Source organism: Delphinus delphis, chromosome 5 (assembly GCF_949987515.2).
Source record: "Delphinus delphis chromosome 5, mDelDel1.2, whole genome shotgun sequence".
Classification (NCBI taxonomy): domain Eukaryota; kingdom Metazoa; phylum Chordata; class Mammalia; order Artiodactyla; family Delphinidae; genus Delphinus; species Delphinus delphis.
The window spans coordinates 23,592,259-23,605,377 of NC_082687.1; the positions used below are offsets into that span (position 1 = coordinate 23,592,259).

Below are 13,119 nucleotides of genomic sequence, written 5' to 3' on the forward strand. Positions count from 1 at the left end.
TCTTTATAATATCTTCCATGTCTCTACTTAACATGTTAAGTCATTCCTCTAGCTTATTGAACATATGAGATATAGCTATAACAACTCTTCTGTTTGCCAAATAATTTTACCATCTATATCATGTCTGGGTTGGCTCCAGTTGATTTTTCTCCTCATTGTGAGTTATACTTACCTGCCTCTTTGTAATTTTTGATCAATGTCAAATCAAGAATTTTTGATTATTAAATCAGATTTTATAAACAGTGGAAGAAGCATGGACTTAAAACAAGGCATGCTAATTAGGTTTTGTCAAATTTTACAAAATATGTGATATATATTTATACTAAAACTAGATAATCTTCAGATTTAGGAGAGCAGTCAGTTAATATTTTTAGCAGATTAAAAGAGTATTAAATACTGGTACAAGTTGGAAATTGAGAAAACTGTGGGTAGAATTATAGAAAATGAGTTGGTGTTAGACATTTTTTTTTTCCTATGAATATACTGAGCTCTGATTTAGGACATAGTTAAGTTTCTTGGGAGCAGTTTGAACCTATAGGATCTTGTTATTAAGTTTTCTTAGGCAGAGTCACAGCAGCATTTAGTCTAGGGCTAATTTTTAATTTTGCCCACTACTAAGACAAAATCCTACAGTGCTTTGTGAATTATGATGTTTTTTGCTCTGGCTGAAAGAACAGGAGCTATTTCCACCCTGAATGATTCCCTGGTGATTTTTTTTTTTTTTAGTTTTTTTTTTAATAAGTTTAAAAATATATATTTATTTATTTGGTTACACCAGGTCTTAGTTGCAGCACATGGACTCCTTAGTTGAGGCCAGCGGGCTTCTTAGTTGCAGCACGCATGTGGGATCTAGTTCCCTGACCAGGGATCAAACCTGGGCCTGCTGCATTTGGGAGTATGGAGTCTTATCCACTGCACCACCAGGGGCCTTCCCTGGTGATTTTTTCCTGTTGTTCTTTCCAGTGACTCTTGTCCTAGTGTCAGGAAGTTTCTTCACCTCCATCTGCTGATTCAGCTGAAGACATGAGGGGACCACCTGAGTGGGGATGGCCAGAGCTCTCTCAGTGTAGCTCTTTCCTGTCTGGTCTAGTGTCCTGTGATCTCTAACTGCATTAGCCTCCCTGAATTCCCAGATCCACCTCCTCAATTCAGAGAGGACTGCAAGCACGCTGTGCTGTGACCCAGAAAGTAAGGCAGTAAACAAGCAGTGCTCTCCTTGTTTGTTTTACCTTGGGTGTTTCATATATTTTGTTCTTTTTAAAAAAGTTGTTTCAGTAAGGTGGGCAAATCTATTCTCTTTCACTCCATCTTGGTTGAAAGCTGAAGTCTTGGATTGCCTATCATCTTCTTATTGATTCTAGGAGTATCTATATATTCCAACTACAAGCCCTTTGACAAATATAGGAATTAAAATATCTTCTTCAACTCTATCTTCTTCCACTCTGACTTGTTTTTGTATTCTCTTAAACATGATTTTTGATGAAGAGACGTTGTCAATTTTAATGTTGCCCAATATATTACTTTCTAAACTTTAGGGTTAATGCTTTCTGTGTCTGTTTACCTTTCCCAAAGTTAAGAAGACACTTCTCTGTGTTTTTGTTTGGAAATGTTCTGGGTTTTTTACTTTAACTTTAAAATCTATAATGCATTTGGCATTGATTTTTGCATATGTTATGAGCTAGAAATCAAGATTCTTTTTTTTTTTTTTCATATGAGTATCCAATTGACCCAGCACCACTTACTGAAAAGTCTATCATTTCCCCACCGTAATGCAGTGTCAACTTTGTCATCCATTTAATGACCATGCATGTGTGGGTCTATTTCTTGGTTCTCTGTACATACAGTTTTAACCTCTGTCTGGTAAACAGCATTGATCTGAAGCAGTCATTTCATAATTTTCAGTTTAAAAGACAACTGAGTTCATTTTTCTTTCCTTTTTTTTTAAAAATAAATTTTATTCCATTTACTTATTTATTCTTGGCGCCTGGACAGGGACTTGAACCCTGGGCCCTCAGATTAAAAGTCTGATGCTCTCCCAGCTGAGCTACCCAGGCACTCTCTAGCCTGTCTTACTTTAACTTAAGTATACATAAGTTTTAACTTAGTAGACTATTGTTTTTCATCCAAAATAAAGTACAGTTTGAACACAAGAACTGTGTAAATGTAATTATATTAAATAACTCTAATACTATTATATATAATGTTTTAATGTCACAATTACTAAGGGAGTTTGGTTTACATTTTACAAAATAAAAACTCTCTTTTACCCCATGAGTAACCTAAATTTTGAAATGTCAGGTTTGAAACAAAATGATGCAATTCAGGCAGTGTTATTATAATCTGTTTAAAGTTATCATAGCCCCTAATAAATTATAACTGAAATATTCTAAAAACAAACAGTATTTTATTCCTTTGCAAAAGACCATCTTCTCACTATATCTATATAAACCTTATTCCAAGGATATTTTCGTTTCCTTTTTAGAAAATATACTGAATTTCATTAATATGCTGTAGACAGCCTGAAGTGTTAATCTCCACCTCTACCTTTAAGACTTCCGTTATGATGTACAAGGTGTATTTACCCTCTAACCAAATAACTTTTGAGCAACGTAGTGGAGCCTCCAGTTTACATATCTTACAAAATATTTTCATTGCAGTTGCAAATTCTTATACTTTGCATTGCTGGCAACTTTTAATGATATATATGTGGGGTTATAGATTTTATTTATTTATCTTTTATTGGCGTAGAGTTGCTTTACACTGCTGTGTCAGTTTCTGCTGTACAGCAAAGTGAATCAGCCATACGTATACATACATCCCCTCTTTTTTCGATTTCCTTCCCATTTAGGTCACCACAGAGCACCGAGTAGAGTTTCCTGTGCTGTACAGTAGGTTCTCATTAATTATCTATTTTATACATATATAGTAGTGCATATATATCAATCTCAATCTCCCAATTCATCCCACCACCCCCTTCCCCCTTGGTATCCAAACGTTTGTTCTCTATGTCTGTTTCTATTTCTGCTTTGCAAATAAGATCATCTATACCATTTTTCTAGATTCCACATATATGCATTAATATATGATATTTGTTTTTCCTTTTCTGACTTACTTCACTCTGTATGACACTCTCTAGGTCCATCCGTGTCTCTACAAATGACCCAATTTTGTTCCTTTTTATGGCTGAGTAATATTCCATTGTATATATGTGCCACATCTTCTTTATCCATTCCTCTGTTGATGGACATTTAGGTTGCTTCTATGTCCTAGCTATTGTAAATAGTGCTGCAATGAACATTGGGGTGCATGTATCTTTTCGAGTTATGGTTTCCTCTGGGTATATGCCCAGGAGTGGGATTGCTGGATCATATGGTAGTTCTGTCTTTAGTTTTTTAAGGAACCTCCATACTGTTCTCCATAGTGGCTGTATCAACTTATATTCTCACCAACAGTGTAAGAGGTTTCCCTTTTCTCCACACCCTCTCCAGCATTATTGTTTGTAGATTTTTTGATGATGCCCATTCTGACCGGTGTGAGGTGATACCTCATTGTAGTTTTGATCTGCATTTCTCTAATAATTAGTGATATTGAGCATCTTTTCATGTGTTTGTTGGCCATCTGTACGTTTCAAGGATATTTTCATTCCAAATTATTTAAACACAACTTCCTTAGAAATATTTAGATGTGTGAAAATTTCAATGTTTAAAGTTTAGGTTTAAGTTACTTATTAATTTGAAAATATTATATCACTTCTGTTTTTTAGAACTTGGAATTTCCTATTACTAAAGGAATACATTTTTGTTATAGGAAAATCATCAAATATACATAAGTGGAAAATTTTAAAAAGAAAACCAATCTCACCTTTAGGTATCAATAATAATATAAAGCACAGTTTGTCACTTTTTGGAGTCTGGTTATTCAGGGGACAATTCCTACCTGTCTTAGTCCATTTGGGCTGCTATAACAAAAAAACCATAAACTGGGTAGCTTATAAATAACAGAAATCTATTTCTCACAGTTCTGGAGGCTAGGAAGGCCAGTATCAAGGTGCCAGCAGATTCGGTGTCTGGAAAGGGCCCAATTTCTGGCTCATAGCTGGCACCTTCTTGCTGTGCCCTCACTTAGTGGAAGGGGGGAAGGGAGCTAGCTCTGCCTCTTTTACAGAGTCATTAACCTCACTCACTAGGGCTCTGTCCTTACGACCTAATCACCTCCCTGAAGCCCCACCTGGGGGTAAGGATTCTAAGGGGACAGAAACATTCAGACTGTAGCAATACCCAAACACCTCGACTCCAACACCAACTCCTGTTACCATGTCAGGAGCGAGCAAACATCTGGGTCATCAGCCACCTGAGGAAAGCCCTTCACTTCCTTCATTCACTCATTCATTCCACAAATATGCATTAAGAACTGATTACATGCCAGGTACCCTGGTAGGTGTTAGGGGTACAAATAAAGTGAATAAACAGAACAGACAGGGTCCTTTCCCTCCACAGAGTCCATTACCTAGTGAGAGCAGTCAACATCAATAAAATAATCTCACAAACGATGTAAAATGACAACTATGATATCTATTTCTTACAACAGGACAGTAAGAGGGTAGAGTAGGGAATATGACTCAACCAAGGTCTGAGGAAACTTTTCCAGAGGGAGAGATGGGTGACCCGAGATCTGAAGGGTGGGCAGGAATGAACCAGCCCCAATAAAACAAAAGGAAAGTCACACAAGGGAGATAGCAGCATGCCAGGTGCAGGAACAGAAAGAACATAGAGGCCCTGGAGGGGAAAGGAAAAAGAGTGTGTTTGAGGAACCGGAAGAAGGTCTGAGTGATTGAGCACAGAAGGAGATGGGTAAGTGGTCCAGATGAGGCTGGATGGACACCTGTGGAGGGGAGAGGCCACTCACATCTGGTTGGCCACGTTAAGGATGTTGGTTTTTATCCTATGCTCAATGGGCAGCCATTGAAGTGATTATATTTGTGCTTTACAATGATTTCTCTGGCTGAAAAGTGGAGAATCTATGGGGCAGGGGAAAAAGGAACCAGATACATTAAGCATATGACCAAAAATCCAAGAGAGAGAGGAAGTAGCTTGAAAAGAAGTGGTAGTACAGAAATGGATGGAATGGAAAAATAATCCATAGACAAGCTCATCTACATTTGGTAGTGGGTTGGTAATGGAAGACAATAAAGGAAGATGTAAAGAGTGACTCCAAGAGAAACTGGAGTTGATTTGGTGAGAGTTGAGGAAGAGATCATGATTCTGATTTGGTTGATTTTTGTAGAGCAAAGTGGCATGTAAAGAAGGCAGTTATATTTACAGGTTGGTGGTTCAGAAGAGAGAACTGGGCTGGGGATGAAAATTTGTGAAGTGTCAAATACCACCCACGTGAGAAAGTATAGGATGAGAAGAGTGGTGGGCTAGACTTTACAATGCCAAGGGCCAGTAAAAGAAGAGCCTGCAAAGAAATCTGAGTGGAGCAGGGAGATAGGAAGGTTCAAACCTGTGATGTCTCAGAGGCCAAGGTTCTGAGAGTTTTAGGAAGGCGTGAAAATTCTCCTCTGATTTAGTGACGTGGGGGTCATGACCTTGGAAAATATAAGCGAGAAAGTGGGATGGAAGCCAAGGTGAAGCAGATTGAAGAGTAAGGGAGGATGAACAAGAGATAGAAACTATAGCAACACTCAACAGAAGTCTGGCTGTGAAAGAGGAGAGAAAAGCTGGTAGAGAAAAAGGTAGCTAAAAAGCAATATATGGGGGCGGGTAGTGGTGGGAGATTGGGATTGACATATATACACTAATATGCATAAAACAGATAACTAATAAGAACTTGCTGTATAAAAAATAAAATAAAGTTCAAAACAAAACAAAACTAAATGTGCAGGGACTAAAATACCTACAGAGGGACTTCCCTGGCAATGCAGTAGTTAAGACTCCACGCTCTCAAAGCACGGGGCCCGGGTTCGATCCCTGGTCTGGGAACTGGATCCCACACACATGCCGTAACTAAGAGTTCACATGCCACAACTAGGGAGCCCGCCTGCCGCAACTAAGACCCGATGCAACCAAATAAATAAATTTTTTTAAAAGGCAATATACGTTGTAGAGGATTTTTTACATTGTTTTGTCTTAAGAGATGTGAGTATATTTAAAATGGAATGGATAATTTCACTCAGTTTCCAGTTAACACTGAAGAGAACTGTAGTCTGTTGCCTACAATCCTTTTGTCAAATACAGTGCAGCCAACTTTCATTTTAATGTTATGGTAGTTTATTCAGAGGAACAGTGCTAACATTCAGAGAGAATTAAATAATCTGTACCTGCATGTTATCAGCAATTTCATATAAGATTCCTCTCACAATAGCTGTTTGAAAAGGCATCATAGTAATGGCTCCTTTCCATTTAAAAAAAAGAGTTGGGGGGCTTCCCTGGTGGCGCAGTGGTTGAGAGTCCGCCTGCTGATGCAGGGGACACGGGTTCGTGCCCCGGTCCGGGAAGATCCCACATGCTGTGGAGCAGCTGGGCCCGTGAGCCATGGCCGCTGAGCCTGTGCGTCTGGAGCTTGTGCTCCGCAGCGGGAGAGGCCACAACAGTGAGAGGCCCGCGTACCGAAAAAAAAAAAAAAAAAAAAAAAAAAAAAAAAGAGTTGGGTGTGTATGCGTGTGCGTGTATGTGAATGTACACCCTATCAGAACATGGTGGTATCAAACAAAATTTGGCAAACTACAGCCCTTTGGCTAAGTCTGGCTACTTGTTTTTTTTTGTTTTTTTAATTTATTTTTGGCTGCATTGGGTCTTCATTGCTGTGCACGGGTTTTCTCTAGTTGTGGCAAGTGGGGGTTACTCTTTGCTGTGGTGCACAGGCTTCTCATTGCAGTGGCTTCTCCTGGTGCAGGGCACGGGTTCTAGGTGCACAGGCTTCAGTAGTTGTGGCACGTGGGCTCAGTAGTTGTGGCTTGCAGGCTCTAGAGTGCAGGCTAAGTAGTTGTGGCGCACGGGCTTAGTTCCTCCACAGAATGTGGGCTCTTCCCAGCCCAGGGCTCAAACCCTTGTCTCCTGCATTGGCAGGAGGATTCCCAATCACTGCGCCACCAGGGACGTCCCACTATTTGTTTTTTTAAATAAAGTTTTATTGCAACACACACCAGCGATACAATTACATAGAGAGTATTTAGATATAGAGAGAAGAGATCATTTATAGGGTGATGTTCTTGAAAAGATGCAATGGCATGAAATCCAAAGCATAAGTGGAGGGACTGACCTCTCATAACAGGAAAGCAATGCCTTTCATTTGCCGTGGGAAGGGGGGAGTAGCAGGACTGAAGATGGTATGTAGGTTTGCACGTTTGATGGCTAGTGGCTGAAGGAGTTTCCATCTGAGCACTTTGGCTTTCTGATGAAACTATAAGATCTTTGGCTGATGGAGGGTTTGGACATTTGAGATATCTGAAGCTGGTTTAAGAATTATTGCAAGCATCATTCATAATAGCCAAAAAGTAGAAACAATCCAAATGTCCATCATCTGATAAATGGATAAGACAAATGTGAAATAGCCATATAATGCAATAGTATTTAACATTTAATGTTTAACATTATAAAGGAATGAAGTACTGATGCATGCTACAATAACGGAAAAACCTTGACAACATTATGCTGAGAGGAACCAGTCCCAGAAGGTCACATGTTGTATGATTCCATTTATATGAAATGTCCAAAGGAGGCAAATCCATAGAAACAGAAAGATTACTGGTTGTCAGGGATGCAGGGGAGGAGGAATGGGGTTTCTTTTCGGGGTGATGAAATATTCTGAAATTAGAGAGCGGTGAGGTTGAAGAATTTTGTGAATATACTAAAATCACTGAATTCTATATTTTAAAAATGTGAATTTTATGGTAGGTGAATTATATCTCAATAAAGCTGTTGTTTAATAAAAAGAAGACAGAAAGAAAGAAAACTTTTTGCAGAGAATATAGTGCACTGTCCAGATAAAGGAAGTGGGATTGCCAGGTACCAGAGACATCCATGAAGCTAATGAAGCTGGCTGCACAGGTCCCCACGAGAGTAGGGAGCTGCTGGGAGAGGTTGGGTGTCCTAGTTGGGAGGGGAAGTTAGGATGCACTCGGAAAGCATATCTGTGTAAGGATTCTGGCAAATTATCATAGAGGTCTCAAAAGAAAGGCAACTGTATCTCAAAGGCGCCAGTAATTTGTTCCTTATTCATTTCCTCATTCTAGATTCATATTCATCGTAATTTTTAATTTGTAATTGTATATTCTTTTCCTTTAAAATGACTCCCCAAACTGTATATGCTTCAGGTTCCAGAAGACCAAGATCTGCCCCTGCAGAGAGCTGAGGATCTATCTATTTGAGGTCACTGACCATGAATTTACAGTGACATCACTGTTTCTGTTGTGTAACTTTCTCCAACAGCGCTTGGCTGTTTGGGTGCAGAAGAAAGTGCAGTCAGGTTCACCCAGTGTTGGGGTTTTGTGAGTCGGAAGCGTGTTATTAAAAATGTGGACCGCAAAATTCAAATTGGATAAGGGGGGGGGAGTGAAGGCGGAGAGGTCTGATGGGATATGCGAAAGCAGAGGTGTCAACAGGCTAGAAAGCTGTTGGAGAAGAAAGATTACAGAGGAAGAACTTGAAAGATCAAGTTGGAAGACGCGTAGCTGGAGTGGGCTGCTGGAGGTGAATGACAAAGTCCACAGAGGGGTGATGGTTTGAGGCGATTTGAAGGCCATGGGAGGTGACAATTGGCACTTGCTCTGAGGAAAAGTCTAAACTCTAAGAAGATCTCCAGGCCTCAGCACAACCTGTCCCTTGTCTGCTTCTGTCACCTTACCCAGTCCAATGTCCCTCTCACTCATCTCCCTGCTGCCTTCATTCAGGTCCTCCGGAGTTTCTTCCAGCCTGAGGATTTAGACACCTGGTAGTTTCTCTGTTGCCTGGAATACTCTTCTCTGAGGCTTGGCCAGGCCATTTCTACTCACCCTGAGGATCTCAGTTTAAAGTCAGTTCCTCAGGGAAGTCTTTCCCCACATACCCATCCTTCTCCCAGGGGGTAGAGCCTCCAGTTGTATGCCCAGGTAAGACTCTTTGTTTTTCCTTCACAGCATTTATCAACTGTATTGTAGAAGTTAAGGGGCTAATGACTAGTAAAATGCTCTTCTCTAGAATAAAGGAGTGAGGTAATAGGTCTGGCTAACCTCCCTATTATATCCTGGGTCCTCAAGAACTTGTATATACAAAGACATTCCATAAATATTTGTTGTATGAATGAAATTTAAGATACTGATGTGTAGTAGTGTTTTCCAGCATACCTTTTAACATATAAGGATACAAAATGTAATTTTACAGATCATCTAAAAATGGCATATAATGTAAAGATAAAGCCAATTTCCTTTCTAACATACATACATGAAGACATATCTATCTTCAACCTCTCCTCACTTATTTGATCTCTAGAAATATAAATCTCAAACAACATAGTCGAAGATAAGGGAAAATACTTAATGATTTCTTATATGGAAATGAGATCATTGAATCCCTTATTTGAAATAATGAAAAAGATTACTGGGTATACAGTCGGTCCTTCCATATCCTTGGGTTCCTCATCCGAGGAGCGAACCAACCTCGGGTGGGAAATACTCGGAAAAAATCCAGAAAGTTCCAAAAAGCAAAACTTGAATTTGCTGCATGCTAGCAACAATTTACATAGCATTTACATTGTATTAGGTATTATAAGTAATTAGAGATGATTTATAGTATAAAGATGTGAATACTACACCATCTTATACAAGGAAATTGAGCAGCAAAGGATTTTGGTATGGGGAGGGGTCCTGAAACCCATTCCCCAGGGATAAGGAGGGATGACTGTATTACAGTCTTCCATTAAAAAGAATCTGAAAAAGCATATATGTATATATATACACATATATACACACACACACATACATAAACACACATGTGTATCACTGAATCACTATACCATACACCTGAAACTAAAACAACAATTGTAAATAAACTATACTTCAATTTAAAAAAGAAAGAACTTTAGGGATTTCCCTGTCTGTCCAGTAGTCAAGAATTCCTCTTCCACTGCAGGGGGCATGGGTTCCAGCCCTGGTTGGGGCACTAAGATCCTGCATGCCACATGGGTGTGGCCAAAAAAAAAGAAAAAGAGACAGACACAGAGATTTAAAAAAAGGACTTCATAACAGGAGTGGAGGAAGTGGTAAATTATCTAGCCAACAGTTAACTATGAAAGAGTGGACTAGTCTTAGCAATGTTAATTATAAATACTTTGACTTAGTGTACAGACACACTGCCTGTGGGAGAAGTGGAAAATGAATTCAGTGATTTATTTTCATTTGCACGCTTGTGGTAAAACCTGAGTTCACATAAAAATTGCTTTGGTTTATGAACTGCCATAAAAATTACACTCACTTGTATTCTAAAAAGCCTTAAAATGTAAGAAAAACAATGAACCCCCTTTGCTTGTTTTTTCTCTCTCAATTCTCCTTACGGTTATCCCTTTGATCCTTCACAAAACAAGTCTGATTCTCTTCTTCACAACATCTTTCAAATCTCTGGCTAGCTGCCTCTTTAAGGAAGACTTGTCTCATCCTATCTGACCTAGTCCCACCCTGGTTATTCTTCTAATTTACTGTGTTTATTTCCCCCAGGGCACAACATTTATCACAATCTGTACTTGTGTTGACCCCTGTTTACTATGCAACGCAGCCACAGAAATGTCACTTCCATGAGGGCAGAGACCTCTAGTTCTCACCACCCCAGCACCTAATTTCCTACAACTGTACAAGCTTTTCAAACTCAGAGGAACTCCTGAAAGTGAATGTTGTATTAACAAGAAAATGCCTGAGGTTATTTTTTCCAGAAACGTTCACTTATCTCCTACTATTTTTAGCACTTTTATCTGATTATTTATATTACCTTCCAAAATTTGTGTGAGGGCTTTGTTTTCCATAAATAAACTGGAAAAGATATTTCTATTACAGGATCGTGTTAAACTCAGGACCACGTATCATAATTGTAAAGCACACGCAAGAAAGCAAATAGCGCTAAGACATCCAGTAAGTTTCCCTTTTCTGGTCCAACACCCCAAAGGTAGATTTTAAACAAATGCCAAGTCAAGTGGAAGAAACTGGCAACAAATGGAGGGAGTGTGAGACTTCAAAATGTCCCAGAGATCGATTCAACCAAATCCTTTGGCCCCGCTAAGCGTTCCCACACCACTCAGGCAAGGCTGCTCCGGGGACCAGCCCACACCAGCCCGGAAGGGTCCCCCTCTGCCCTCCGCTCCAGGCTGGTCGCCTTAGCGCGTTCCCCCGAGTCCTCGCCCTCCTGGTCCCTGCCCTTCAGACTCGCGGGCAGGGATCCGGGGGTCGCAGACTCTCCAGGGCGCGCGGTCTCCCTCCGGGCTGTTTTGCTTTGCGCGCTGTCAAGTACAAACACCCCAGCCCCTCCCCCTCCAACTCCTGATCTCGAGCACAGTACTAACTCCGAACTGACTGACACTCGGCTGAGCCAAGATGGCAATCTCCAGACTTGAACATTCGAAGGTTCCTCGCTCCGCCCGGAGCCCGAGCCCCGGCGGCACCGCCCTCGCCGAGGCCTCGCCGCCTTCCCCGGCGAGCAGGCCGCCGGGGGCTCCGGTCTCCACGGCCGCCGGGCGGCCGAGGACCCCTCTCTAGCTTTCCGAACTACAGATCCCAGGGTGCCTCTCGGACTCCCGCTCCCTCCCTCTCTCGCTCCCTCCCTCCGTGCGTCTCCTCCTCCCTGGCCCTTGTTTTGGCTGGAAGCGCTCCGGCGGAGTTAGAGAAAGTCTGGGCAGAAACCGCAGCCGGCCCGAACGTGGGAAGGGGAGGAGGAAAGGAAGAGGGAGCCGGGAGGCCGGGAGAGGGAGGGATCGGGGCCGGGGGCCAGGCCGCTCAGAACCTGCCGCGCGCCCGGGGGTGGGGGAGGCGGCGCGGGAGGAGCGCGAGGGGACTGGACGGTGGGCTCTGTCCCCGCAGCCAAGCAGTCGAGAGCTTCGTTCCTTCGCCGCCCTCCGCCCTCTCTCTCCCGCGGCGGCGGCGAGCGCGGACCCACCCTCCAGCGGGACCTCTGCCCTGCCCAGCGACGCCGAGCCGGCGGCTCCCTCCGTGGCCCTGGACCAGCCCTGCGCCCGCTGTCCACGGGACCCTCGCGGCTTCCCCTTTCCTCCCGGCTGCCCAGGCGCCGCGGGGAAGTGACCCACCCTCCCGCGAGGAGGGGGAAGGAGAGGATCGCGCAGGGCGCACCGAAACCGAGAGCGGGCGAGCCGGAGTGGGCACCGCGCAGGGCATTGTGTGTGTGTGTGTGTGTGTGTGTGTGTGTGAGAGTGTGGGTGTGCGCGCGTGCAGCGTCGTGTCTGTCTAGAGAGCGCTCTGGGAGGTCCCGTCCCGAGGGGGCGGAGCGCAGGGGGCCGAGGCTTGGGCTCCGCGCCGGGGCAGAGTCCCGTTGAGCCCGAGCGCGAAGGAGGCAGCCGGCGGGACGGCGCGCCTGGCGGCTGGGCGGGCGCACTGAAGGGAGGCCGGGGCGCCCTCGGCCCGGCCGCGGACCCTGCCCCGAGGTATCGGCCTCGGCGGCGCGGCCCGCTTCTACTCAAGTCCGCGGACCTGCTTGCTAGGGAAGAAGCTCGGAGGCCGAGAGCCGGCGCGCCGCGGAGCCCGTCCGCCCGGGGTGCGCCGCGGGAGAGCTAGGTCCCCGCCGCTGCGCGGCTGTCCGGCGTCGGCGGTGTCGGGAGCGCGCCCGGCCCGGAGCCGGAGAGGCGCGCACCATGAGCGGCGGCGAAGTGGTCTGCTCCGGATGGCTCCGCAAGTCACCCCCGGAGAAAAAGTTGAAGCGTTATGTAAGTAGAGCTCGGCCGCCGTTCCCCTTCCCGGGAGGGTCGCGCGCGGGCTGCTGCTTACCCTTGGTCCCCATCCTTTTCCCGTGGGCCCTTTCCCCGGCAGGCTGGGGACCCAGGCTGGACACTCACGCCCGGGCCTCCTCTTGGCCGGGCACCTTTCTTTCTCCAGATTCCAGACATCGGCCCGTAGGAGGGCCCGGCATGGCCAGCTGAGCGCCGGCTGCA

General features: G+C 43.9%; 1 protein-coding gene and 1 non-coding gene across 3 annotated transcripts in view; one reads left to right on the forward strand and one right to left on the reverse strand.

The window, feature by feature from the left end:
- Nucleotides 1-1,981: 1,981 nt before the first annotated feature.
- TRNAK-UUU (transfer RNA lysine (anticodon UUU)) lies at nt 1,982-2,054 on the reverse strand. Its single transcript has one exon. It is a non-coding gene; the product is annotated as a tRNA-Lys (tRNA).
- Nucleotides 2,055-12,000: 9,946 nt separating this feature from the next.
- GAB1 (GRB2 associated binding protein 1) overlaps nt 12,001-13,119 on the forward strand; it is a 127,891-nt gene continuing 126,772 nt past the window's right edge. For both annotated transcript variants that reach the window (XM_060012090.2, XM_060012091.2), the window contains exon 1: nt 12,001-12,894. In XM_060012090.2, coding sequence (XP_059868073.1) covers nt 12,823-12,894 — 72 coding nt within the window. In that variant the 5' untranslated portion in view covers nt 12,001-12,822. The remainder of the gene's footprint in view (nt 12,895-13,119) is intronic.